Below are 26,665 nucleotides of genomic sequence, written 5' to 3'. Positions count from 1 at the left end.
ATCTTGTGGGAGTAAATTCTACACTTTAACTATGTGCTCTGTATGATGAATTACATTATTTAGTCTACCGTGAATCTTCCAGCATTCACGTCATTGGAAGACCCCAACTTCCAGTATTATTAGGGGGGGGATTTTCTCTCTATCCACTTCTTTAAACCCTTTCCAATATGCTTTCTGGAGACAACCAGAACTGCTCATGGAGAAGTGATCTGATATAGGTCTAGCAGCACAATAAATTTTCCCAGAATATTGATAGCAATGTATATCTCACTGAAAGTAATGCATATCTGATAAAATAGCATTCACACTCAGATGATCATTCCAGCATGAATTTTGAGGTCCATATCAAATTTGCACCTGTTGCTCCTGATCCAGCTGTTACAGAAACACAGAAGCTTGCTTATATAGATGGATCTCTCTAGATTGGAGCACACATTTGCTATTTTGTTCCTACTCCTTTCAACTTCTCAGCTGGTATTTTCTATAGCCTGTATCATTTCAGAAACCTCCCTTTCCTCCCATTTGTTACTAATCTCACCCATGTGGTTAGTTTCCCACATTCCTGCTATCCTCCTCAATAGGGTGGGAGGGAGGCCTCAAAAATCTACTTTTAGCTATTTGTCTTTAAGATTACCAGGTATTATGACATCTTTCTTTGTGTCCAAGAAAAAACTACATAGCATGCAAAGTACTATATTACTGAGAATTACTATATTACTGAGAAAGCTCTAATGCTTTCATATAATTGATCTGTATATTTTCAACATCATTATGATATTAAGTTTTTATTTATTTATTTTCATACATTTGCATTCCACATGTCTTCTGTCATGGAACCTCAAGTGGCATTCATGTGGTTTCTAGGCAGTCACCAGATCTAGACCTACTTAGCTTCAGCAAGGTTGTATGAGTTATAAGCCTTCAGAAGTCAAACCATACGTGGGACATGCATTCTAACATGCAGGCCAGTTACATCTGGGTATAACAGTGGTTAGATTATTTCATTCAGACTTTAGGAACTATTTCTGGGAGAACCAATTGCACAAAAAACTTTTTGCCTAATCAACTTCAGACACATTAGAATGATGCAGCATGCAAGAAAGGCACACCCACTTGTCAATGCTGACAGAAAGACATTTATTTGTGGAATTGGTGGGTGGTAAAGAAGGGATATATTTAAGGAAAAGACTTGCCAGGGCTGGAACCCAAACCAGAAATAACAGAATTTGGAGAAGGTGTGGAATTTATTATGTATTCAATTTTTGGTGTTATCCACAGGTTTTTGTGGATGGTGTTATTTCCACTTTAACTGCACAATAGCAATAGTTCAAATAGCAGACATTACTAAACAGTTGTAAACAGTTGCATCCTATTTATATAACTGAATAAAGTAGAGAGACTTGAATTCCTGTTGTTACAAGCCTGAAGCAACAACAAATTGGTTTTGCTTCCACAAACATCCCATATTTGTATCTATCTTAATGCTGTTGTGATAAAAATGTGGCCTGTCCTATTATAGCAAAAATGTCTTAAAACTAATTTTAACATAGCATAACACATTTTTAAAATGAGATAATGTAAAATCATATTAACAATGCTTTACACATTAAGCCCATAATTCTTACGTTTCAAACACTGGCTCTTACATATAATACTTACCTATGTCATAGGCGAGGAAATCAGCAGAAAAGCATTTTGCTCCATTACTTAATGAAGTATCATTATGGGTGTTTCCACCAAAAATTAACATAGCTCCACTGATCAAGACAGCTGAATGGAGATATCTTGCAAAACCACTCTCTTTCAGAATTGTCCTATTGTGCGGGTGGGGGAGAGAACATATATGTGAGGACGTATATATGGATTTAAGAAAAAAATACAATGGTTTCATTTAGTCCATTTCCAGAGGAGGAACATGGCAGACTGAACCTCTTTTGTTGACAGGCTGCCAACAGAGATAATTATGTGGTGATTGATGATAGCCAGGCATAAATCTTGGCTAGCGAATTCACTCTGGAGATAAGAGTGAACAGAGGATTAACCTCTGACGCTCTGAAAAAGCTGTTTTCTATATTGGGAGACTGGGAAGCTCTCAGTTCCTAGTGGGTGAGCACAGGGCTTCCCCCCCCTTTTTTTAAAGGTGCCAGTACTCATCATGAAATTCTTACAATAAGTGCCACAATTTTAAACAATAACAATAAAGAGGTGGTGGTACTGCGTACCCTTGAGTACCCCCTGAAGAAGAAAGCACTGGGTGAGCAACATATGAGCAGAGGAATCAACACCTTGCCCAAAAGCCACGTAAGAGCCCTGAAGGGCATGGTGTCCCTTTCTTTATTTGGTTATAACAGGAATGATCCTTTGCTATTTCCTAACATGAAAAATCAAATAATGTTACATTCATTTTCAACTTGAAAAAAAGAATCATACCACGTCCTGCTGTTTACTTTGTATCTGTAAAGATCGTCAACCAATCCATATTTATTACCAGGCAAAGCTTTGTATCCACCATGAACATAAACCGATTTTGTTGTATCATCATAGACACTGGTATGGCCATATCCACCTTGTACAATTGCACCTTTTGTTTCAGGAACAAGCCAAGAATTTGACCCTTGGAAATAAAAATAATATAGGAAAAGAAAAGGGGAAAGAAATCAAATACAATGTTACTCTCACACCATAGAGTTATTTCATCAAGTAATTAATTTAAAATAATTATGAAACTTGATGCCAAACCCTGTCTAAATTACTTTATCCCAGTACTTCAGATATATATAAACTCATCTTAATGCATTTAATACATTAATTCATATTAACTGCCAGATTTATTTAGCAATTAAAGCAGCATGTGCCCTCCTCAACATCTACCTTTACCGGGTACTGTCTTCACCAGTAAGAAGAGTGTTCCCTACATATGAAAGATGGACAAAACTTATTAGGTCCTTGGCATTAGTACTGTTTGAATAAATAGCTAGAATGCAGAGGATTCTCCGCTAGACTGCAATAACAGAAGAGGAATCACAAAATTGCAGAGCTGAGTTGTCCTACTGAACACAGTAGGACTTGTTTCTTTGTAAACATGCATAGGCTCATATGGGGTTTGTACAGGTGAGTACTTACAATGATATATCTTAGATTCTTTTTCTATATGATATATTATATGAACAGTGTTTTTGGTGGCCCCATTATTTCCTTGGCCTTTCCAGCTTTACTGGAACAAGAGTTGCATTTAAAGAAAACAATGGTTCCATTTCAGTGTTAATATTTGCATCCCCACATTTTCCTCCAAAAGAAAGCTCGAAGTCATCTAGCAAAAACATACAAAACCTATACAGTAATATAAAAAGAGCAATTCAAAACACTTCACAATCCAACAAATACTGTGTCGCGAGAGCTGCAAAATCGATTAAAAGCCGATTCTGGACAAGAGGAACAAGGACAGCAGTTGCAGACCTCAGAATACACTGAAGTGGCTGTTGAAGGTACAGTGTACAGAACAATTCCTGCCACTCCTCAAAAGAGGAAGAGAAGTGTGGTGGCAGCAGGTGACTTTCTACTGAGGGAGCAGAGGCAATAGTGTGCAGAGGTAACAGAATGTCCTGGGAGGTGTGCTACCTTCCAGGTGCAGAGAGGCTGGTTATGTTTTCCTTTTCTTTGATAGGGTTCATTCTTTACACTAGCATTTAGCATATCTTTGCATACTGTTTGCATTTCTAAAAGCTAAAATGTACATATCAGTGGGCTGATAATCGTTTAATAGAAGCTAAGGGGGTTTTATAAGCTGCAGTGATGCTGTCAGAAGTAAACACTACTTATTCCAAGTATCAATATAGTTAATGTCATGAGATCCTACTAAAGAGAACTTGAAGGTGGGTGGGTGAGTGGGTGTAATAATAGATCAATACAGCTGCCTGCATATTTGGACTCTCCTTGCAACATGGATAAGGATTTTCCTTGGGAGATGGCTATTGGGGCTGTCATCATGAGCTCCTGCACTTCATTTTTTTATCAATGCACCAGTGGGAACACATAGTATCATGAGTACACATACAGCAACAATGCAAGTTGGAAGATAACACTCAGGAAAGAGAGCATTTGTTTTCTGAACACATGCCAAAAAAGCTCATAATTACCAAGCTGAGTCTGAATCAAGCCAAATGGAGTTCGCCTAGTTTAGATCTCTAGAGACAAATATTTTCATATGACCAAGATGAATAAGCCTGCATGCATATGAAGCATTGTACTGTTTTCCATTTTGCATTCTTTCAGTTAGGCAACATGTAATATAGCTAAATTTATAAGGTTTATGTATCTTTTTGCTAGTGCATCCTTCTTACCGTAGGTATAGCAGCAGGAGAAAGGTTATGGGTAAAATGAACTACATAGAAAAAAGAGCTACAAAAGAAACTTCTTAAGAAGTCTCTGTGTTCGTTGCCTTTTCCATCAATATTGGTGAGCTATGTGAACTCTGGCACTGGAAATCATAACTAAAAGCTAGCCTGGAAATGTGTTTTTGTGTTGTCTCTCATACTGTGAAATAGCACCTTGAATATTAATTTACTCAGCAAAATTGTAAGATGTAAAGAGTATTTTCATTGAAATGTGAAAGCTGATTTGGCAACTTTACAGAATGACTTTTAAAAAGTATTCATAGATTATTTACATTTTATGCTGCAAGGCTTCAAAGTATTTTTAAATTGTGTAGCCTTCAATGTGGGGTTTCTCAGGGCTCTATTTTATCCCCTAAGCTGTTTAACATCATGAAACTACTGAGTAGGGTCATCCAGGGTTTTGGAGTACGTTGTCAGCAATATGCTGATGAAATGCAGCTCTACTCCTCCTTTACATCTACAGGTTTGGCAGTGCATGATCCAGACTGTGATCTTGCCTCAGTAATGGACAGGATGAGAGCCAATAAACTGAAGCTCATTCCAGGTAAGACTGAGGTATTGTTAGTGGGCAGTTCCCTAGACTGGATGGATGGGAGGTTGCCTGCTCTTGATGTGGTTACACTTCCTCTGAAGGAGCAGGTACATAGCTTAGAGATACTTCTGGATCCCTTGATGTCACTTGAGGCTCAGGTGGCATCGCTGGTGTGGAGTGCCTTCCATGAGCTTCAACTGGTGACCCAGCTACATCCCTATCTGGACAAGGAAAGCTTTACTTCTGTTGTCTATGCTTTGGTAATAACTGCAATGTAATTATATATGTGGCTGCCTCTGAAGATGGTTTGGAAACTTTACTTTATGGAAAAAAATCAGTGGACGAACAAAAACAAAAGGGTTATTAAAACTGTAATACAATGTAATATGTGTATATAAGTAATAGGTTAATTTTGGGAGGGTGATCATTTTGATCATGGGCATTTTGTCTGAGAGAGTGAAATTCATATTGTTCCATCTCTTCAGGTCTTTGTTTATTTGTCGCCACAGGGGCTTGTAGTTGTGTAGGTATAATTTGTTGAGGTTTTTGATTATTTGTAAGGGACCCAGGTGGCGCTGTGGTTAAACCACTGAGCCTAGGGCTTGCTGATCAGAAGGTCGGCGGTTCGAATCCCTGTGACGGGGTGAGCTCCCGTTGCTTGGCCCCAGCTCCTACCAACCTAGCAGTTCGAAAGCACGTCAAAATGCAAGTAGATAAATAGGAACCGCTACAGCGGGAAGGTAAACGGCGTTTCCATGTGCTGCTCTGGTTTGCCAGAAGCGGCTTTGTCATGCTGGCCACATGACCTGGAAGCTATACGCCGGCTCCCTCGGCCAATAATGCGAGATGAGCGCGCAACCCCAGAGTCGGTCACGACTGGACCTAATGGTCAGGGGTCCCTTTACCCTTTACCTTTACCCCTAGGTATCTGAACTTGGTGTGAAAGATTTTTATCTTGGCGATATCAGTGAGTTCTTTCTGGGTGTGAGGAGGGGTGTTGAAGCACATGGCTTCTGATTTTGTAAAGTTTACTTGTAGGCCTGACACCGTTGCAAATGTGTTGAGTTCTATGTACGGTAAATAAGTAATGTTTTTATTCCAATGAATATATAATTATTAAGAAGTCACAATAGTTTCTATAAATGTATTCCAAATATCATGCACAATCTGCGTCTAAAAACAATCCATTCATATGTTGCAAGAGTTGTCATATCATCTATCCACTGATTCCAGTGAATCAGTATTTTTGCAAAAGTAAGGGCATGAAGTGTCCATCTACACTGACCAGCTGTCAAATGCCATATAATTGGTATGTGGTTTAGGATAATATCTGACTTTTTTAAAAAAGCTCCCGATTATGTATTTTGTGTTGTCGTTTTGCATTTTTATGTTGTGAACCACTCTGTGATGTTCAGATGAAGTATTTAGTACAGATTTCTGAAGCAACAAAATTGGCATCAGTTTCCTTAATGCAGTATCCGAACGTTTGAATCACAGAAAGGTAAGTTACAGTACTTGCCAACTAAATCTAATTTTAAGCATATTTGGTGGACCTGCCCTATAATAACTTGTAGAAAAAAATTATGTGCAGCACTATTAACTGTCAGGAACATCCTACACACAGGTAGGAACCTGATAGAGACACATGCCCGACTGGCATGTTCTCTCCTTCCTGGTCGGTCATTCGGGAGCTTCAAAAGTTTTCTCCAACCCAAACATCACAGCGACTGATACCAAGAGGCATCAGCAAAACTTTAGGATCCTGCAGAGTGTTGGCAGTTCACGTGACAGACTCAGCAGCACAGCATTTTGGCTGAACTACTTTATTTACATATAATACACTTGGAGCATTCTGACTTAGCGCCTGCCTCTTTCTCATCAGACAGCGAAGAGAAAGAACAAAGGACAATAGTCCTACATCACAGAACACAGTAATATAAACATCCTGTCTCCGTCACTTCCCACTATGTGGAATGAAAACATACACCGTCATGTGATAAAACAATCCCATGACTGCAAGCACGGGGCAAGAATCCTAACAATAACACCACAGTTCTAGTTACAGGTAGGTAGCCGTGTTGGTCTGAGTCGAAGCAAAATAAAAAAATTCCTTCAGTAGCACCTTAAAGACCAACTAAGTTTATATTTTGGTATGAGCTTTCGTGTGCATGCACACTTATCTGAAGAAGTGTGCATGCACACGAAAGCTCATACCAAAATATAAACTTAGTTGGTCTTTAAGGTGCTACTGAAGGAATAACACCACATTTCTCTACATACATCCTATTGATTGGTTTTAAAGGCAAGCAGGTAGATTCTAGACCAAAAGAAATGGTTTAGAACAGGCATCCCCAACGTGCAGCCCTCCAGATGTTTTGGCCTATGACTCCTGCTTGGCAGGGGGTTGGACTGGATGACCCTTGTGGTATCTTCCAACTCTATGATTCTATGATTCCCATGATCCCTAGCTAACATCTGGTGGGCCGAAGGTTGGGGGTGCCTGGTTTAGAATTTACTGACTGCAACGAGGATTTTGTTTGCTAGAAGTAAGAGGTACAATGTTGTACCCTTTTTGAAGGAATGGCTACATAAAGATCAGAGATAACAAAATAAACTGAATATGTATGCTTAAGAGAAGAATACTATCTATGTATGTATGTATCTTCAAATGTATGGGGCCCTTTACAGACCCTGAAGAGAGATGTAATGTGGACACTGATAGAAGAGCTTTTCCTTGTTACTACTCTTTTCCAGATTTAAGTTTATGTGCAAAGTAGGTGGGCAAAAATATATATCTATTCCATTAGAAGCTCTTATATTCTTTATTTATTTGCATGCCTTATATTGCATGACTATAAATGTCCTTTGGAGAAGAAATTTAGTGATATAGTGGTTTGTGTTTCTTATTTGGAAAAAAAATCCACTTGAATTTTATCTATACCATGATATGGTGCCTTTCAATATGTATTTCATTTCTTAAAATATTTTAAAAGAAACATTTAAAGGTTTTGACTGTTTTCCAAAAGTTATTCAAAGATGCAGCACTTTGTCGGGAAGTGCTTAACTAAAGCATTACTTTTAAGATAATTGGGTTTGTCAAGTGCAAAAGAAAAGGTCATGTGCTGCCCCATTCCTAATCATCTCTGTCAAAACAACATCAGGCATTACATATCCAGCATTTCCTCTGCCATTTCCATGAGACTAAAACTGTGGTTAAATGTTTACATTTATTAAAACTAACTCATAACCATCGTTTGGCTCATTTTGAGTTTTAGTGTAGTGTGACAAGAAAAGGAGCAAATGTTTCAGAAGTATAGTTCAGCAACATCAAAACTCTGATAGAAAATTTAGTCTGCTTAGAAAGTAGACCAGTTTAGGTCAAAGCCAAGTTATACCAATGTCAAATGCACGTATAACCTATGAATAACCAAGTGAAGAATTCCAAAAAGCCACCATAAGAACAGAAGCAACTAAACAGGCATGATCAGTAGACAAAGACCAATGAAAGCATTAGTACTGATCAATCTGAATTCAGTCACCTGTTTATTTTTCCTTCCTGTCAGTTTCTCCCCCTTCCCAAGTCCTTATTTAAAAATATAATTTAAACAGAGAATCATCAGAGTAAGGTTTCAGCTTTGTACCTAAGTATTAGCAACAATGTGGTCTGACAGGTCTCACTAGTGAAGTGTTCCCAAAGTTGCAACACAACCACAGAGAAGCCCCTGATCTGAGAATGCCCTTCATAAATGGAAAGAACCGAGACTAAGGCATCCCGAGTAGATCAATAAGCAGGGATAGGGAACTTGTGACCCTTCAGATGCCACTCATCTGCTCTATCCAGCATGGTCATTGGTTAGGGATAATGTGGTTTTTGATTCACCATCCCTATCATAAAGGAGTATCATACACAACTATATGTGTGCTTTAAACATTGTCTCAGTTCATGTAAATGATATTGGTGTCTATATGAACACTTATTTCTTCCTTATTGAATGGATCCCCTTCTCTATTGATATACTTAGACTAACAAACAGCTATTGGAAACATTTCAATTTCCTCCAAGTTGCATCTGCCATCACCAGGCAAAAGCTAAAAAGCTATTATATTTGAAACAGAAATTAAAAATTGAGAAAAGGTTGATAAACATTTCAGCAGGAGTTTCTGCTACTTGGAAGTCTAGAATTGTGTTTATGCTTTTGAGGTGTTATCACCACCTCTGGGTCTGATACTAGAGCAAAGGCGCTTCCTTTTGCCCTTTCATTCTGTTATGAGAATTATGGCTTTGGTGGGGAATCTATAAATCTCAGGAGGGGAATTGTGTGGATGGTTTTACTAACTTGAACCATAAAGCTTTTCTGGGCTAGTCCACAGGGAAATTTATTTTGCTTTAGGTTAGCAATACCTCATAAACTCTCTAAGAATCTCAATGTGAGTCTCAAGGAGAATATAAGATTATTGCTTTCCTTTAGCTAAAGCAAGACAGTGCTTTTGTATCTTGGAAAATTTCTGAATAAAGCCTCTACTGGACCGACTTGTTTGAATTTGTAGCAGACTGGCGTCTGCATTCAGAGCCAATTGAAGCGTTTTTTTGTTTTGTTTTTTTCTAGCTATCAAAAAAAAAACCTAAGAGCATTTTTGGCTCTAAGCAGATAATTCGCACCACCCACCTCTTGCAAGAGAGTAATGTATGCTGCTTCTGCCCTCCCTCTGAGATTTTGCCAAAATGCTCTAGGAGAAAATATCTAAGGGAAATGTAATGATAATTAGACTTTGAAGTTCATTTTGGCAACATTCTCCTTCCAAACACTCTCCAATGTATTTTACACGGTAGTGGAGAGATCAAGTCAAGGTGGAAATTCTATTATAAAATCCTCTTTTTGGATAGGCAATTTCAAAATGAAGGATCACCAGTACATGTTAAGCTGTGAAGAACCATTGTGCAATTCTCACTACTGGAATCCATTTTCACATATGTGAGGTATGAGTAGATAGTAGCTACACACAGAATCAAGTCTAACAATTATCAACAAATGGAGGTATAGTTTAAGAAGTGTAAAATGTCTCAGGTAACAGTTCATGTAGGAACTCTCTCAAGATGAACAAGATATAGTATGTATATGGACCAGGAAATGTGCACAATACCCTCTTAATGGAAGAATTATGTGCATGTTCTCCAGGAGTCTGTGAATATGCATAGTAGCTGGTTGTTAGGCACATTAACTGCTTTGTGATGGTACTCATCAGAACAGAGTGGCACCACTTTTTCTTGCTGCCTTTGAGAGCCACTTTGTGCTGGCATCAATGGCACTTTTATCAAGCTATAAGTATCAGAACTTTTTTTTTAACCTACTTCCTATGGACCTCAGCAGACATGTTCAGTGAACATTTGCATTCTGCCTCTGTAGGATTTCTATCTGTGGGGGAGAACGGGTTTTGATCTCACCACATGTGTGCACTGCTTCTATCTTTGCCATAGGAACACAGGAAACCACCTTATTCAGAGTCAGACCAATAGTTCATCTAGCTCACTATAGTCTACACTGACTGGTAGCAGCTCTTAAGCATTTCAGGCTGAAAGGCTTTCCCAGCTCTGCCCGAAGATGCCAGGGACTGAACTTGCTCTACCACTGAGCAACCATTCACTCCTACAGAAGAAGTAAAGAAGTACATCCAGTGATACCAAGGGATAAGGGGCAGGATTGTCCCTGTCAGCTGTGCCCCAGATTCAATTTCCTGGTCATGCTAGAACATAACACAAAGTAGGAACAGAGATAAAAAATGACCATATTTCCTTTCAAGGATTTATTTTTCTAAACAGGACCAAACTGTGCTTTTACAGTAACTATATCTATCAGAATTCAGATTTTCCTGATCTGTTTTCTGTGTTGCCGAGTTCCAAAAAAAGCAGGTTGTATTGAGTTAAGAGTCACCATCTGGAATTTTATAGTTTAAAAATGATCCTACAGCTGCAGCCCTGTAGATAAATGCTGCCTGGGAATTCACAAAAGTTTACTACAAAATGTATTCAGCTTTAGTGGAAATAAGGTTTGGAGGTGAAATGAAACAGAAGGATTATCAACTTCAGAAAATGAACTACATAGTATAGACCAGATCCTACAAACTAAAGCTGTATAAAATGAATCCATGCTTACATAAATACCCAGTGGCATTTGTAATAAAAAAATTCCTGGCTACAACGTTTGTAACAGCAAAATGTGCCCTCCTTTATAAATTTCTCATTAATATTTGATGTAGACAATCTATTATCATTATATAGAAACACAGAAAGTTGAGATTAATCTTGAATCATAACAATAGCTAACTGTATAAAATGCATTTTGCCACCACACAAAGCTTAAAGCCATGAACTAAAGTTTATTAAAAATCTGCTCTGGAGGAAAATCTGTTTTACTAATCCTCTACTAATATATTTTTAACATTTTAAAGGAAGTCATAAAATGGAAACAAGTCCTAAACACCTTCCTCAGCAATAAAACATTCAATGAACAGTGAAATTTTCATTTTAGTTTCTAAGTGAAGCAGAAGCCCTCTCTGTAATCTAGCTAACCATATATCTTACATACATTGGAGTCTGGAATTCCTCCAAGTACTTAGTACTCAGAAATATAAATTTCCACAATGCTGACTATTAATGAGCAATGCAGTGTCACAGTAAGAAGTTATTATGACATGTTTCTCATTTTGCTTCATTGTGTGTTTTACAGTGTCTACATAGTAAACTATACAAAGTATGTTTTTGTTTCTGACTTTGTATCAGAGCTCAACTCCTGTCTGGCTTGTAGAGACCGTAGGGAATTGATGGCTCCAGTATTAGTTGTCAAGTCTTTCTTCAGGTGCAGAATTTCAGTAGGGATTAAAAGAAGCTAATGTTAGCTCTATGCTCATGTGTAAGAGAGAGGGCTTGCAGAGAGCAGCCCACTCTGCTTACTTCCATCAGATGGGAGAGCAGCAGAAAGTCTGGGAGTTTAAATCAGGAACAGGAAGGGTTAAGACGGGTCCAGGGCTCTGCAGAGTCCTGGTGGCTCAGCTCCAGGTTGGTAGCAGGGAAGCAGGGGAGGAGCTAGCTTCAGCAGGGGCTGGAAAGGAGGGAGGAGGGAGAACGGCACCTCAGGAGCCTGGTTTGGGACCACGGAGGACCCATAGAGCAAGGAGGAGGGGCGTTTGGATGCCCAGTCTTAAAAGGGGGGTCAGAGCCCATGAGACGCCATTGTGGGCTTCTGCCCCATGCAGAGCAGACATGATTTGAGACATCTCACCACTGTATATAGCATGCACAATAAAACTCTGAAAATCCAGAGGACGTGTGGAGTGCTTACTCGGGAGTAGCCAACACCCATCTGTGACAGCAAGCCCACAATCTTTTGATGGCTACCCCGAGGGGAGAGACCTGGGAACGTGGCAGCATCTAAATCGGAAGAGAGAGATGCCAAGGAAGGATTGGCACGCATGAGGGGAGCAGCAGAGAGCAAGCTGCAGCCAGCACCCTGCAACTATGGAACGGCTCAAGCACCATGTAGGCACCCGGGCACAGGGGAAGCCAGGCTTAGTGAACCGAGCAGCTCTGAACACAGCCAAGCCGGAGGAGCGGAGGCTGGACAAGCAGAGAGGACACTCAGGAGGGCTGAGGAGCTGATTGCCGCCACGGGCCAGCACTTTGTAGGGCGACCCTCAGCACAAGCTGGCTCTAAGGCTGAGAGGCATGGTGGCGTGGAAGTGCAGGAGGCTGAGAGGCGAGTCCGGGCAGAGGGGACAGACGGAGGGGAAAGGCAGCGGCCACAAGTTCCCATACAGTCCCGGGGAGGCAGCTGCAGCCCAGCACAAACCCCTCCAGCGAGATGTGATACAGAGGGACAAAGCCCGCGCGCGGGTACTTTCAAACACTGACGCGGGAAAACAGAGGGAAGAGAAAGGCGGGAGATGCCTTTACAATGCACCCAGCCACTTGGTGGAACACTGCCCCCAGAGGAAGGAATGGCGAGAGCAGGCAGGCACAGACACAAGCCTGGATGCCAGATCAGGAGGGGAGGGGCCAGGCGGAGCACCAACAACTGAGCCCTCCTGTAACACCCCACAGCACGACAAAGAGATGGAAGTGAGTCTGCAGCTGCCACGATTTCCTATCGGTGGACTTGGCTAAGCAGAATCAGATTCCCATTTTCCCAAGGGAGCTGCCCATGAGTGTCTTGACCGTAGGCGGCCGGGAATTGCAGGAGGGGGAGGTCACGCAACAGACCCCCTCTCGGAAGATGACAGTGAACAAGCACTCAGAAGTGCTAGCTTTGGACTTAATGGACAATGACCCTGTGGGCAGCCAGCACCGGGGAGATCTCACCTTTGGAGATGCAGACGGCAAGGAGCACTGCAGGAAAGGAGGAGAACACCGAGAGAGCGCAGCCACTGTGGCCATCGTGAAAATGAAAGAAGCCGAATCCTCAGAGACGGGGATGAAGGAAGAGGAACTGAGCAAACTCACCAAAGAGGACACTTTTACCCAGAACATACGGAGGGACTTGAGGGAGGAAAAGGGGGCAGGGGAAGGGCTTACTCTTTAGCAATGGAGCCTTGGATATGCCCCAAAACTCCCTCAGAGGGAAAATTCTCAAGCAATATCATGACAACCCCACGGAGGGGCATGCAGTACACGTCTTCACGAGGCTCACACCCAGTAAGGCCAGTCTTGGGCGAAACCCCAGAGCCTTCCCAGAGCAGGGGGAGGGGGAGATTGGGGGACCACCTATTGAGGCATGGGGTGAGAGGAGGGAGACAGTACACCAACAACTGGATGGAGACGTGGCAAGGGGCAATGAGGCTTACAAGGAGGGGGCAGACCATCACAGGGGACTGGAGAAGCTCTTCCACGGAGGGGACAGGGTCTGGCTGTGGTCAGAAGGCCTTCCCATGGGGGGAAGGGGGAAGAAGCTGGCACCCAGAAGGCTGGGGCCCTTGAAGGTTCTGACACAGATCAACCCTGTCACCTTCAGGGGGGAAGTACCTACAGCGAGGAAGGTCCATCCCGTGGGTCAAAGGTCTTGGCTCTCGCACTTTAGGGAAAGCCCAAGGTTCAGAGGACGTGACACACATCCAACACAAGACGCTGACAGGAGGGAGGGGGAGGAAATCACACAAAAGACACTAGACAGAAGGGTGGAGGGAGAAGGCAGCCAAGAGGTTCCAGAAAGAAGGGAAGAGGAGGAGGTCTACAGTGCCACAGCGAGCCCGGCTCCCGGTGGGGGAAGGGGGGGTTAAAATGTCTGATGGCCAGGCAGGGCACTCCTGCTTCCCAAAACGCGAAGGCACCCACGCACACCATGCAAGGGGAGGACCGCACACTGGAACTGCACGCTCCCTTCTCCCACAGACCCAAATCACCACACGTCAGTAGCACAGGGAAAACAGAGGGGGAGGGCGCTCCCAGGTGGGGAGCAGGGGAGACGCAGACCCAAGGAGCCCTCCGGGAATCGGAAGCAATTTTCCAGAGGGAGGAGGAGGATGACAACGGAAGGAACTACACGGACCAGCCACCCAGCACCGACTGGGAACAGGATTTTACACACACTACAGAGGAGGAAGACCTGTCAGGCTTCCAGCCCTCTTTACAGACATCAGACCAGGCAAACCAGGCCTCAGAAAGGGGGGAGGGGGAGCCTGGAGGGGGGGTGGATGTAAGAGAGAGGGCTTGCAGAGAGCAGCCCACTCTGCTTACTTCCATCAGATGGGAGAGCAGCAGCAAGTCTGGGAGTTTAAATCAGGAACAGGAAGGGTTAAGACGGGTCCAGGGCTCTGCAGAGTCCTGGTGGCTCAGCTCCAGGTTGGTAGCAGGGAAGCAGGGGAGGAGCTAGCTTCAGCAGGGGCTGGAAAGGAGGGAGGAGGGAGAACGGCACCTCAGGAGCCTGGTTTGGGACCACGGAGGACCCATAGAGCAAGGAGGAGGGGCGTTTGGATGCCCAGTCTTAAAAGGGGGGTCAGAGCCCACGAGACGCCATTGTGGGCTTCTGCCCCATGCAGAGCAGACATGATTTGAGACATCTCACCACTGTATATAGCATGCACAATAAAACTCTGAAAATCCAGAGGACGTGTGGAGTGCTTACTCGGGAGTAGCCAACACCCATCTGTGACATCATGAAAACAATATTTGATGTTAACAGCATGAGAAACTCTACAGCTATGTTCTAGCTCCATTTTAAACAAAGCCGGTGCAGCAGAGCTAGGAGGCTAGTACAAATCCATATACTATTGGGGTGGTATTCAGCTAACTTAATCAGAGTAGAACTATTGAAATTAATAGACCTAACTTAGTCATGTTCAGTAATTTCAATGGGTCTACTTTGAGAATATGAATGTGTGTGTGTGTGTGTGTGTGTGTGTGATTTCTATATCTATATCACTTCTGAACACTTCCATCTACTCTGTCTCTTTGGTATCCCTAGTCCTAGCTTAGGTAGACAGAAATTTATTCTCCCTCCCCCTATAACTTTGTAGCAGAAGGTCACCAATGACATTAATGGGAAAATAGATTTAGGACAGAGAAAATAAAGCCCTTCTTCACAAAATGCATAACTAAATATTGTATTGTAATTCACTGCTGCAATGGCTGCATCCACACAATCAAATCCTAGCTGAATAAACCAAGATATGCAAAAGTTGCATATACCTATAGAAAGTATTTGCTGCCACTTCATTTTTAACCTTTTACGTGAGCAGAAAAACAGGCCATGAAGCCACGGCTTCCTCTTATAAGTGTACCAGAAACTACACTGTGGCTTCCACACAAGTCAGGATTTTGAAATCAATTTATGAACTCTGGATTGTTTGGAAGTCATTAACCATGGTACACAGGTCACATAAAATGGGAAGCTATAGTTAACTGCACCTTTCTAGTTTATTTTAGTGGCAGCTAAGGGGTTGCATGCGCATGCACTGTAATATCTGCTTCTGAGGACCTACTTGCTGATGAAAGCGATTAGCTGGCAGGCACAAGGGAGAGAGGGCTTTTTTGGCAGTTGGGATCTGACAACCACCTGCAAGCTTTTAACCGGCATATTTACTGTTGCCTTCCCATCATGTTAATTAAGCTGCTGTTATTGCATTATTCTATTTTGTTATTTTATGGGCTATGTTGTTTTTATACTTACTGCTGACAGTTATTATTTAGTTACCATATTATGGTTGTGGTTTTAACTATTTTGTTTTATATACTGTTATAAATTTGTTTTTCAAATACCTTATAAGTTATCCTTAAAAGTTAGGGTACGCATTCATTAAATAAAATAAAATAAATATCCTGGTTTATTAAGCCAGAATTTGATTGTGTGATCTGGGCCACTATGTTATGATGGACCCTAGTTTAGGCAGCTTTAAAATAGGATTGGGCAAATTAATTGATTGCTAAATTGAGCCAATGTTACTTTGAAACATCACATAAATCAAATTACAATTGAAAATTTGATGCTTCACAGTAATCTTGTATACTTAATGGACTAAAAAGTTTGTGATTGCCTGTTTCTGAGCCCAATTCCTCCTCCCTACCCGCAATCAATGCCTGAGATGCTACAATGTTTATGAATGTTAAAAATACCATATAGTTACATTTAAATATTACTACAGTCCTGGCTTAGTTTAATGAACCACTTATGGCTCACTAGTATCAAGAATGCAACCAGCAATTAAAGATCAAACAAAAACAAAAAACCAGATTAATATATCTGAACATTAAAAAGTACAATAAAAAAAATTCCTTCAGTAGCACCTTAAAGACCAACTTTAAGGTGCTACTGAAGGAATTTTTTTATTTTACTTCGACCCAGACCAACACGGCTACCTACCTGTAACCGTAATTAAAAAGTACACTTCTTCACATCCCAGTTACTGTTTAGTGAATGTGACATGATTAATTAATCACTATTTTTCCTGTTGCAACTACAAAACAATGCCCTTTAACACATTCAAACTAGGAGAAAAAATGTGCAAAAGGATACATTCAGCTGTTGAACATTATTTTTGTTTATATGGTACTTCAATAGTGAAAAGGGTGGTGCAGGAGTGCATCCTGCTGGACTTTAGTAAAACTGCAGTTAAAAAATTACAGATAAATTCTTATTTCTTTAAAGTTAGTACAGATAATAACCCCAAAGTCTAATATGCAAGAACATTAAAATCAAACATGGTAAATACTGAACTAAATTGTTTTCAGAAGAAAAGCGAGGCAGGAACCAAGTCTTACCCTCTTATTGAACCTGATGTTTTCTGCAATGGATCTGGAAACTTCAATAACAGCACCTTACCCTTTAGTCAGCTGCCAAAATCCCATTTTAAGGTCTTCTAATGTTTGAGAGCAAGGTTTTGCTCCAGGAGAAGTAAATGTCAGATGTGCTAGACACATGACTCAGAGAGAAGGTGTAAATTTGGGGTTATTAGTGGTTGCTTTAGTGGAATGAACTTTTAAGGTGCGCTAATATTAGAAACTAGTTCCCATTGGCCAGATACAAGGGACCCAAGTGTTCAAGCAGGGCTATTTGCTTCTAATGCTCCTTCTTTGGACATTTCCCAAGAAATGTAACTTTTTCTAGCTTTCACTATCTTTCCCTATTTCTTGGTGATCCACAAAGCCTCTGTATGAGAATCTTCCTCACTTCAAATAAAAAATTACATCCTCTTCACATTTTTTTTAAAAAAGACTTTTATCTCTTTCAGCACATCAGATAAAGCATACTTCTGATAAAGGGTCAGCTCATGCATATCTCAATAAAGATTCATTGATTTTAGAATCTATCTCTCTCTCGTCCCCTATTTGCATCAGAATGTCTTGGATCTATTAATACTGTATGAACACACTGAAAAGGAAAAAAAACTTACTGATATAGTACTCTTGCACACTGCTCGTGTAACCATATATTACAGAGTAACCAAAAATCACGACCATGACAACATCCCTGCTATCCAGCTCCACTATGTGTGCAGAATGACCCTCGACTGCATATTGCTGGCCATGAACAAGTACTGCTGGAATTCTGGTACTCCACGTCTGACTGGGTATGTTGAAAATCCATAGTTCATCAGTGACATTCCCAGTATTTGTTTCAATTTTGCCTCCATACATGTAAATGTCATCCTGTTTGAAAGGGGGGGGGAGAAAAAACAAAATGAAATGAATACAAATGTCAAAAAATACAAAGCAAAAACCAGCAAAACACTAAAATTGTGATAATGTTATGCTATGGAAATGACACTAGCTTCTAAATTATACTTAATGTATAATACATATAATAATTTAATTTATAATACATGTAAATCAGCTCTTACATGCAATGGATAGTCCAGTGTTTACGCTTCAGAACCCCTGGATACCCACTGGTTTCTAGTTCCACTCTTCATTTTATTGTCATTCCAAGTTTAGTATAAACTGCACTGATCTTATCCCTCCCTATTCTTTTTCAGTACATCAACAGATAACACCATGAGAAAACATCCCCCCTAAAAATCACATGATTCGTCAGAATAAAGTTCTGGTGGCAACTATTTCTGAGTAGACGTTTGAAAAAAATATAAAAAGGGATGTGATGACACCTTGCTCTTTTAACTTAACTTCATAGAACTGTAGAGTTGGTGCCACCTAATCCAAACCCAACTTGCCCTACATCTTTGAAAATACTGTTTGTTTGTTTGTTTGTTTGACCATTCTATAACGTTAAAGTATCTCTATACTGAAAACATTAAAGTATCTCTAGGGGGTGTACAGAAAACTAAAACAATATTAAGTAACTTAAACAACAAATGATTAAAAATGTACACTGTTACATATATGAGACCTGTGGGTATATGGCCGTATATAAATTCAATAAATAAAAATATTACATTGATACAAATTGCTAACAAATATAGACCGAGATCAATTTCTACTTATTCTGACACAGCTCCCCCTATCAGCCTCCCAATTCACCCAGAGCCCAAACAAACTCATAATTCCCCCACAATATCTCACAACCGGGTTCCTAGAAACTGCTGACAACATCCTAGTCTCTCACTGTAGGCTTGTTTTTATGAGCAGGCAGCAAGGTGGATTGAGTTTCCTTAGGATGCTGCAAACTACGGTATGTCTCATTCAACTGTGCAGCACACCCCAGTTCTAGACTACAGCAGGTTTGGTTTGGCAAGTTTCCTAGAGGGTCCTAAGGATGGCAGATAGGACATCCCTCCACTCACAGATCTTCATCTGGCCTCTGCACATCACTCTTCCTCCAGCTGCTTACTAAGGAGAGATGAGTGAGTGTTACATTATTATCTGATTGTGAGAGGGGTAGTGGTGTGGGGGCTGGGAGTTGCTCAATATACTGACAAGCCTTTCTACATGGCAAGCTAATGGCTAAGCTTGAAACTAAATATATACAGCAGTACTGTCTCTGAAAGAATTGATTCATTCTCCTATCTTCATTGCTCTTTGATTCTTGTCAATCAGAAGGCGGGGCGGGGGAGACTGAGCAGTGGGTCAGATGGGAAAGGACCTGGATGAGGAGACCCTATGGGCTGTATCTTACCAGTAACTGGAAATTTCCCACCCCACCTCTTCCCTAGAAGTTTGCAGCTGATGTGTATCAGCTGCAACCATCAAAGCTTGTCTAGAAAAGCACTGTGGGGAGGAGATCCAATCTTGTATGGTGCTTGAGATGGTTGGACAGTGTTCTCGAAGCTACCAACATGAGTTTGACCAAACTGCGGGAGGCAGTGGAAGACAGGAGTGCCTGGCGTGCTATGGTCCATGGGGTCACGAAGAGTCAGACACGACTAAACGACTAAACAACAACAACAATGGTGCTTGTGGCAGTGAAGCTTTGCCACAAACAGTTCGTGCAAGGAACATACACTCAAGCAGGAAGAGAAAGTAGAAAGGAAAAAGACTGAGAGGATGGATAAGAAAGCCAGAGAATAAGTTCACTAGAGATTGTGTTAATGGTGATTGGGGAGGGGATGAACAAGGGGGAAGGGGATTTTCACACAGTCCATTGGAGGGGAGAGTTACTGTGCACGGAGGTCCAGCGCTGAGGGCCTTCTGGCGGTTCCCACACTGCGAGAAGCAAAGCTACAGGGAACCAGGCAGAGGGCCTTCTTGGTAGTGGCACCCGCCCTGTGGAATGCCCTCCCATCAGATGCCAAAGAGATAAACAACTACTAGACTTTAAGAAGCATCTGAAGGCAGCCCTGTTTAGGGAAGTTTTTAATGAGTGACATTTTAATGTATTTTAATCTTTGTTGGAAGCCGCCCAGCGTGGCTGGGGAAACCCAGCCGGAAGGGTGGGGTACAAATAATAATAATAATAATAATAATAATAATAATAATAATAATAATAATAATAATAATAATTTATTATTATATAGATGAGCTACTTATCAGTCCAAAACCATTTTTATTTGTAAGTCTCCAGGGGGAAAAAATGCAGTGCCTTTTAAATGCTTGAAGTTGACATAATTTTGTTCAGTGTTTAATAAAAAATGTCCCAAACTTTCCGTAGCATAGACATAGGTATCTAATTCAATTGAAAGTTAACCAAGCCCAATCAGATGAATTGGTACAAAGTTGAGAAATGGGACTCGCCTGATTTTCATTGTGTAATACAAATGGTCACTTTGCTTGAGTCACTGTCTTATAAAATTCAATTCAATTTAATGTAACTGAATTACATTTTTTTTTAATTGGAGGTGACATTGGCTAAATCCAAGTCTTCACTTCCTCACAGTTCTCATCCTTATGACCTCTAGAAAAAGGCTTGGAAACACTCCATGTTTTTGAGTGCTACAAGAACCCATTGTGCAAACTCAAAAAAGACAAGCCAATTACGAGGTGAACTTGCCCATTACTGATGGGCAGTGATGAATTAACCACATCACCTTGGGCCATTGCAGCAATTGTTATTAACTTTTATTTACTGCTATTCATATATCCAAATCTCAGCATGACTTAATTGTTCCTTTAATTACCAAGAGAGGTCATAAGTGATTATCAATTGCTCTTTTACATTTCCCCCCAAAGCTACAAACTGTAGAATGGTACTGTACTACAGAACAACAATGTCACATGTATGAGCTACGGATCTGAAAGAGCGAGGAAGAGGTTTGCATGAAGTGACTCAGCCTAGGCTCTTCCTGTCAGTGTCTGAAATTAAACTTTTCTATCTCCACACAGCCATTCATGTCTACCAACCCTGAATGTATTTCCAGGGCCAGATCCATCAAATATCTGTCTCTTCCTAAAAAATGGATAGAAACGATAATTTCATCAGCTATGTTTCCCTTGTCGAAATGCTGGATTACGGTAAAAAGTCATGCCTTGAAGAATTTGTCTTTCACTGCAATTCAAAGGTGTAGGCAATTCCAGTGATGAAGACTGTACAAACCTATGAGCTTCCCGACTTACTGCCTACAGTATTTCATCACTCCTTGCCTGACCACTTCCTTCCTGTAATCCATGTATATAGCCTCTACTGGCCACAGGCCCATATTCTGCTTTGCCACTCTCTTCTTTTAATTCATGGTTCCTGCACCACCTGCTGTTTTCTCAGCTACCATGTTTCTCAGCCTTCCTCTTACTCTTGTCACATTGTTTAGCAATTCTGACTCTAAGCATGCCTGAGTCTACTCCTGCCTCTCACTGATGCCAAGCCCATTCAACTTCTTCTGTCTTGTAAAGTTTTCCATGACCATCCTGGCACCATTTCATTAACCACTTCTTTTCTCTCCTACATTTCCATCAGGAGCCTGGCTTTTAAGTATGCTGCCTGCTTTGAGTGAAAGGCTGAACTCAGAGCAGAACATTTCAACTTCAATTATAGACTGTTATAACATTTTCTTGCTTCCATTACATGCTTTTAAAACCCATTTTCACTCCTCCCACACAATCTCCATCTAGATTATTGCAAAACACAATAATCAGGTACAGATTTAAATAGTTTCCTTTTATTATAGACACAACTGTCATATGAATATCATATCTGGATTAAAAGCACTTCAGAATACACACACACACACACACACACACACACACACACACACACACACGTGACTGGCCTAAAACTCCAAAAATGATATTAAACCAGGAGCCATCTAATAAATATTCCTACCTCTGCATCTCTTGCTTTCCTTAAACAAAATGAAAGGGTGGGGGTGGGGAGATGAGTTTTGCAGAATGTCAGTGACTCTCAGAATCATTGTGTGGAAACTGCACAGAGACACCAAATTAATACAGGGAGACAAACTTATCAATTAGATCATTTTCTCTTCCTTCCACTGTGCTCAGTAGACCTTGTACTGATGAATAGCAAAGGAATGAAAGTAATACCCTGAGTCTCAAAGCACCATACAGGCAAGTTCTATTGAAATAAATGTTGTTTTTTCTGTGACAGTAGTTTTAGGATCACAGTCTAAAACGTTTTTAAATGAACTGTCACTTAAGATGATCAGTTATTCCTGCATAACATTACAACCTAAACTACAGCAATGAAATTAAATATCTGCAGGATGGAACAATAATTTGAAAAGTGCTTTATAAATAATCATCTAATTTATCCTTCCACAGCCTTGTGATCATTCTTCCTATTTTCTGGAAGCTTTTGTTTGATACAGTATTCAAAAACAGGATCAAGTTCAGATCTGTACTTACCAAATAGATGCCCACTTTACAACCTTAACTACCGCACGGCCAAACAAAATAAAGGCAGGCAGCAACAGTTTGGGGCATAAAAGCTTAATTCATAACCTAAAGTTTTGTTTGGTTTGGTTTTTACAATATGGTGATTTAATGCAAAATAGGATAAAATAATTCTTTACTCAGAATTCTGAAGTAGGAAACTACTAAAAAGAATAGGACATTCAAAGAATGAACTGACAAGACCACATAGACCAAAAAGATTAATTGTCTGTAAAGAATGGAGTTTAAAGCATGGATATGAAATAACTTCAATACAGGTGTTCAATAGCTCAGAAATTAATAAAGTTAAATATTACCCTAGATGAGCCAAACCTGATATAAAGCAATGGTGTGTCCATATCTCTGAAGAGGTCCTTGCGATACCGGTACTACATTCCAGATGCTGCTTTCCAAATTATAACTAAAAAGGGCAAATATAAATAAATAAATTTGTCAACCAAGGGAATTCAAAGTCTATAAATTTTGGAAACAAAGTTATTATTTTCAGTTTAGTCATCATAACTGTATAATTTGGGAATTAACTGTTATAATTGGGCTATTATTGGGGGTATATTCAAAAACTAATTTAAAAATATTAAAAATACAGATGTATTCTAATTATAAGATAGTTTTTAAACAAAGAACAACAAGCCGGTAGAATAATAAATAAAATTATAGATGGAAACAAAGAAATTACAGAATCAAATCAAATTAAAACTTGCTTTATAAACTATTACAAAAAAATATAAAGAGGGGGGAAAGGGGGGGAAAGAAATACAATTTTTTTTAAATAAAAAACAAATTAGTGAAATAGAAATTAGTGAAATAGAATACCAACACCTTAATGAAGAAATTCAAGAAGAAGAAATAAGGAACGTGATAAAGAAATTGAAGGTAGGAAAATCACCAGGGCCAGACGGGATTTTGGTTAATTATTAGAAAAATTTGGAGGAAGTAATAGTACCCAAATTAAAGATAATTATGAATGAAGCTTTCGAAAAAGGGGAAATACCCGAATCATGGCATGAGGCATTGATAACCCTAATACCGAAGAAAGGAGTAGATATGAGCCTGGTAAAGAACTACAGGCCGATTACAAGATTTTCACCGGGATTCTGGCCAATAGGCTGAAAAAACTACTGGGTAGGATAATAGGAAAAGATCAGGCAAGCTTTTTGCCAGGGAGACAAATAAAGGATAACATCAGAACAATCATTGACTTAATGGAGTATTTGGAAATGAACCCTAGTATAAGAACTGCAATGTTGTTGGTTGGCGCAGAAAAAGCGTTCAACAGCGTTTCATGGAGTTTTCTTTATGGAACGTGCGAAAGTTTGCAACTAGGTCCAAAGTTCTTGAATGGAATTAAAGCAATATATAAAAAACAGAAAGCAAAGCTACTGATAAATAATGAAGTTACTGAAGAATTCAGTATAGAAAGAGGGACCAGGCAGTGGTGTCCTCTCTCACCCCTCCTGTTTATTATGACATTGGAAACTCTATTAAGAATGTTGAAAGAGGACAAAGAAATCAAGGGAATAAAAATGGGGAAATACTGCTATAAAGTCAGAGCTTCCGTCGATGACTTAGTCATAATGACAGAAACGCCAGAAAAAGGTATATTAAAAGCTATGGAAGATATGAAAAAATTTGGGGAGGTGTCCGGATTTAAATTAAACAAAGACAAATCTAAAATGTTAACTAAAAATATGACAGAAAAAGAAAAGGAAGATTTGGCAAAACTTACGGAAATTAAAATAGAAAGTAAAGTAAATTATCTAGGGATATGGATTACGAATAAGAATACAAATCTTTTTAAAGACAATTATGTAAAGAAATGGAGAGAAATTAAAAATAGTTTTGAGAAATGGAAGCATATGAAACTCTCCATTTGGGGGAAAGTCTCCATGTTAAAAATGATAGCCCTTCCAAAGATTTTATTCCTGTTCCAAAACATACCTATAATAATTGGAGTCAAATATTTAAAGGATTGGCAGAAAGACATGGCAGATTTTATATGGCAGGGCAGGAAGGCGAGGATGAAAATGGAGACATTAACTAGCCTGAAAGAAAATGGAGGTTTTGCATTACCGGACATGAAAAGGTATTTTGAAGCGGCTTGTTGGACTTGGTTGAGAGAGTGGTGTATCCTAAAAACATCTGACATTTTGGAATTGGAAGGACATAACAAAATCTATGGTTGGCATGGTTATTTGATGTATGATAAGAGCAAAATCTATAAGGGATTTAAAAACCATACGATCAGGAGAGCATTACTAGAGGTTTGGGAGAGAACAAGAGAAAGAATAATAGGGGGAACTCCCTGGTGGCTGTCGCCGCTGGAAGCGAATGCGACACTAAATTGTCATAAAAAAGAAAATTGGCCAACGTATAGAAAGATTATGGAAAATGTAAATGGAAATATTATATTGAAAAATTATGAGGAATTAAAAGATAAAGGCGTATCTTGGTTTGAATATTTTCAAATTAAGGCAACATTTGAGAAAGATAAAAAACAAGGGGATTCGAAAATAAAACATCGCGATTTGAAAAAGAAATTTTGAATAGTAATGAAAAATTAATTTCAAAAATGTATAGGCTCCTAGAAGAATCAGAAATAAAACATGAAGTGAAAAATAAAAATATGTGTAAGTGGGAACAGGATATAGGATGTGAAATAGAATTAGAGGATTGGAATAAATTTTGGATGAATAGTATAAAGTTTACAGCCTGCTACTCTTTAAGAGAGAACTTCATGAAACTCCATCACAGATGGTATTTGGGACTGGATAGGCTAGCGAAAATGAATAAAAACATGAACAACAAATGCTGGAGGTGTCAAGGTGTGGTTGGATCTTTGTTCCATATGTGGTGGGCATGCCCTGAGGTGCAAAAGTTCTGGGAGATGATTCATACAGAAATTCAAAAACTAATAAAAACATCTTTTTCTAAAAAAGCAGAATCCTATCTCCTGGGCATCCTAAGTAGTGATATACCGCACGATAGAACCAATATATTATTATATGCGACGACAGCCGCTAGAATGTTAATTGCTAAAAATTGGAAAGGAACCCTTATACCAACAAAAGGAGAATGGATAAATAAATTATGCGAATACCTGGAACTGGCGAAACTTATAGACATAATACGACAAAAACCAAAAGACAGGATTAAAAAACAATGGGAATGCTTAAACGACTATTTAAAGAAAACAGACAAGGGGACTAAAACATGGCTATGCTTAGAATAACCTTGTAAGGATGAGAAGTTTAAGAAGACCATGATTGTAGATAGATTTAAAGGCTGGATTCATATTAAAATATTATTTGACAGGAGGACAAGATGTATTATGAATTACTGTGCTGAAAGTGGTGGAAGCTTTGTTTTGAGATGAATTTTTTTCTGTATGGACCTTAACCTATTTTTACTTGAATTCCTTTCTTTTTTCTTTTCTTTCTTCTTTTTCTTTTTTCTTTTTTTTCATTTCTTCCCGCTTTTGTCTTCTTTATCATTCTTTACACCTTTTTTCTTTTTTATCTCCCCCCCCTTCTTTCTTTTTTTCGATGTTTTGCAATTCGGATTTTTGATTTTCCAACGTTAAGTAATGGAATATGTAAAAAGTGTATACAAATGTACCTGGACTGATTTGAAGATGCTTTGTATTGTTTTAATGAATTTTGAAATAATTTTTTTTAAAAAAATATTTTTTTAATTCTATGAGCCACTATATTTCACTTCATTTAACTCTAAGAATATTACTAAGTTGAAATAATGAACTATAATTCAAGAGGACAATAACCAAAGACTGGGGTGAATAATAATAATAATAATAATAATAATAATAATAATAATAATAATAATTTATTTATACCCAGCCCAGCTAGCTGGGTTTCCCCAGTCACTCTGGGCGGCTTCCAACAGAAACATTAAAATACACTAATTTCTTAAACATTAAAAGCCTCCCTAAACAGGGCTGCCTTCAGAATGGAACTTAATTCCCTTTGTATAAATTAGAAGGTAATACAAGTAGCGAAAGTGTTC

The 26,665-nt window shown here is 39.6% G+C and overlaps 1 protein-coding gene across 3 annotated transcripts in view; it reads right to left on the bottom strand.

Annotated features, from left to right (window-relative positions):
• Nucleotides 1-26,665, bottom strand: part of ATRNL1 (attractin like 1) — a 516,702-nt gene that overhangs the window by 419,818 nt on the left and 70,219 nt on the right. For all 3 annotated transcript variants that reach the window (XM_060274774.1, XM_060274775.1, XM_035132933.2), the window contains exons 7-10: nt 22,958-23,045; nt 17,803-18,058; nt 2,431-2,614; nt 1,660-1,814 (exon numbers count right to left, since the gene is read on the bottom strand). In XM_060274774.1, the coding sequence (XP_060130757.1) occupies nt 1,660-1,814; nt 2,431-2,614; nt 17,803-18,058; nt 22,958-23,045 (683 nt within the window). The remainder of the gene's footprint in view (nt 1-1,659; nt 1,815-2,430; nt 2,615-17,802; nt 18,059-22,957; nt 23,046-26,665) is intronic.

This window comes from Zootoca vivipara, chromosome 5, assembly GCF_963506605.1.
Source record: "Zootoca vivipara chromosome 5, rZooViv1.1, whole genome shotgun sequence".
NCBI classification, from domain to species: Eukaryota; Metazoa; Chordata; class Lepidosauria; order Squamata; family Lacertidae; genus Zootoca; species Zootoca vivipara.
This window is presented reverse-complemented; position numbering and strand designations above follow the sequence as displayed.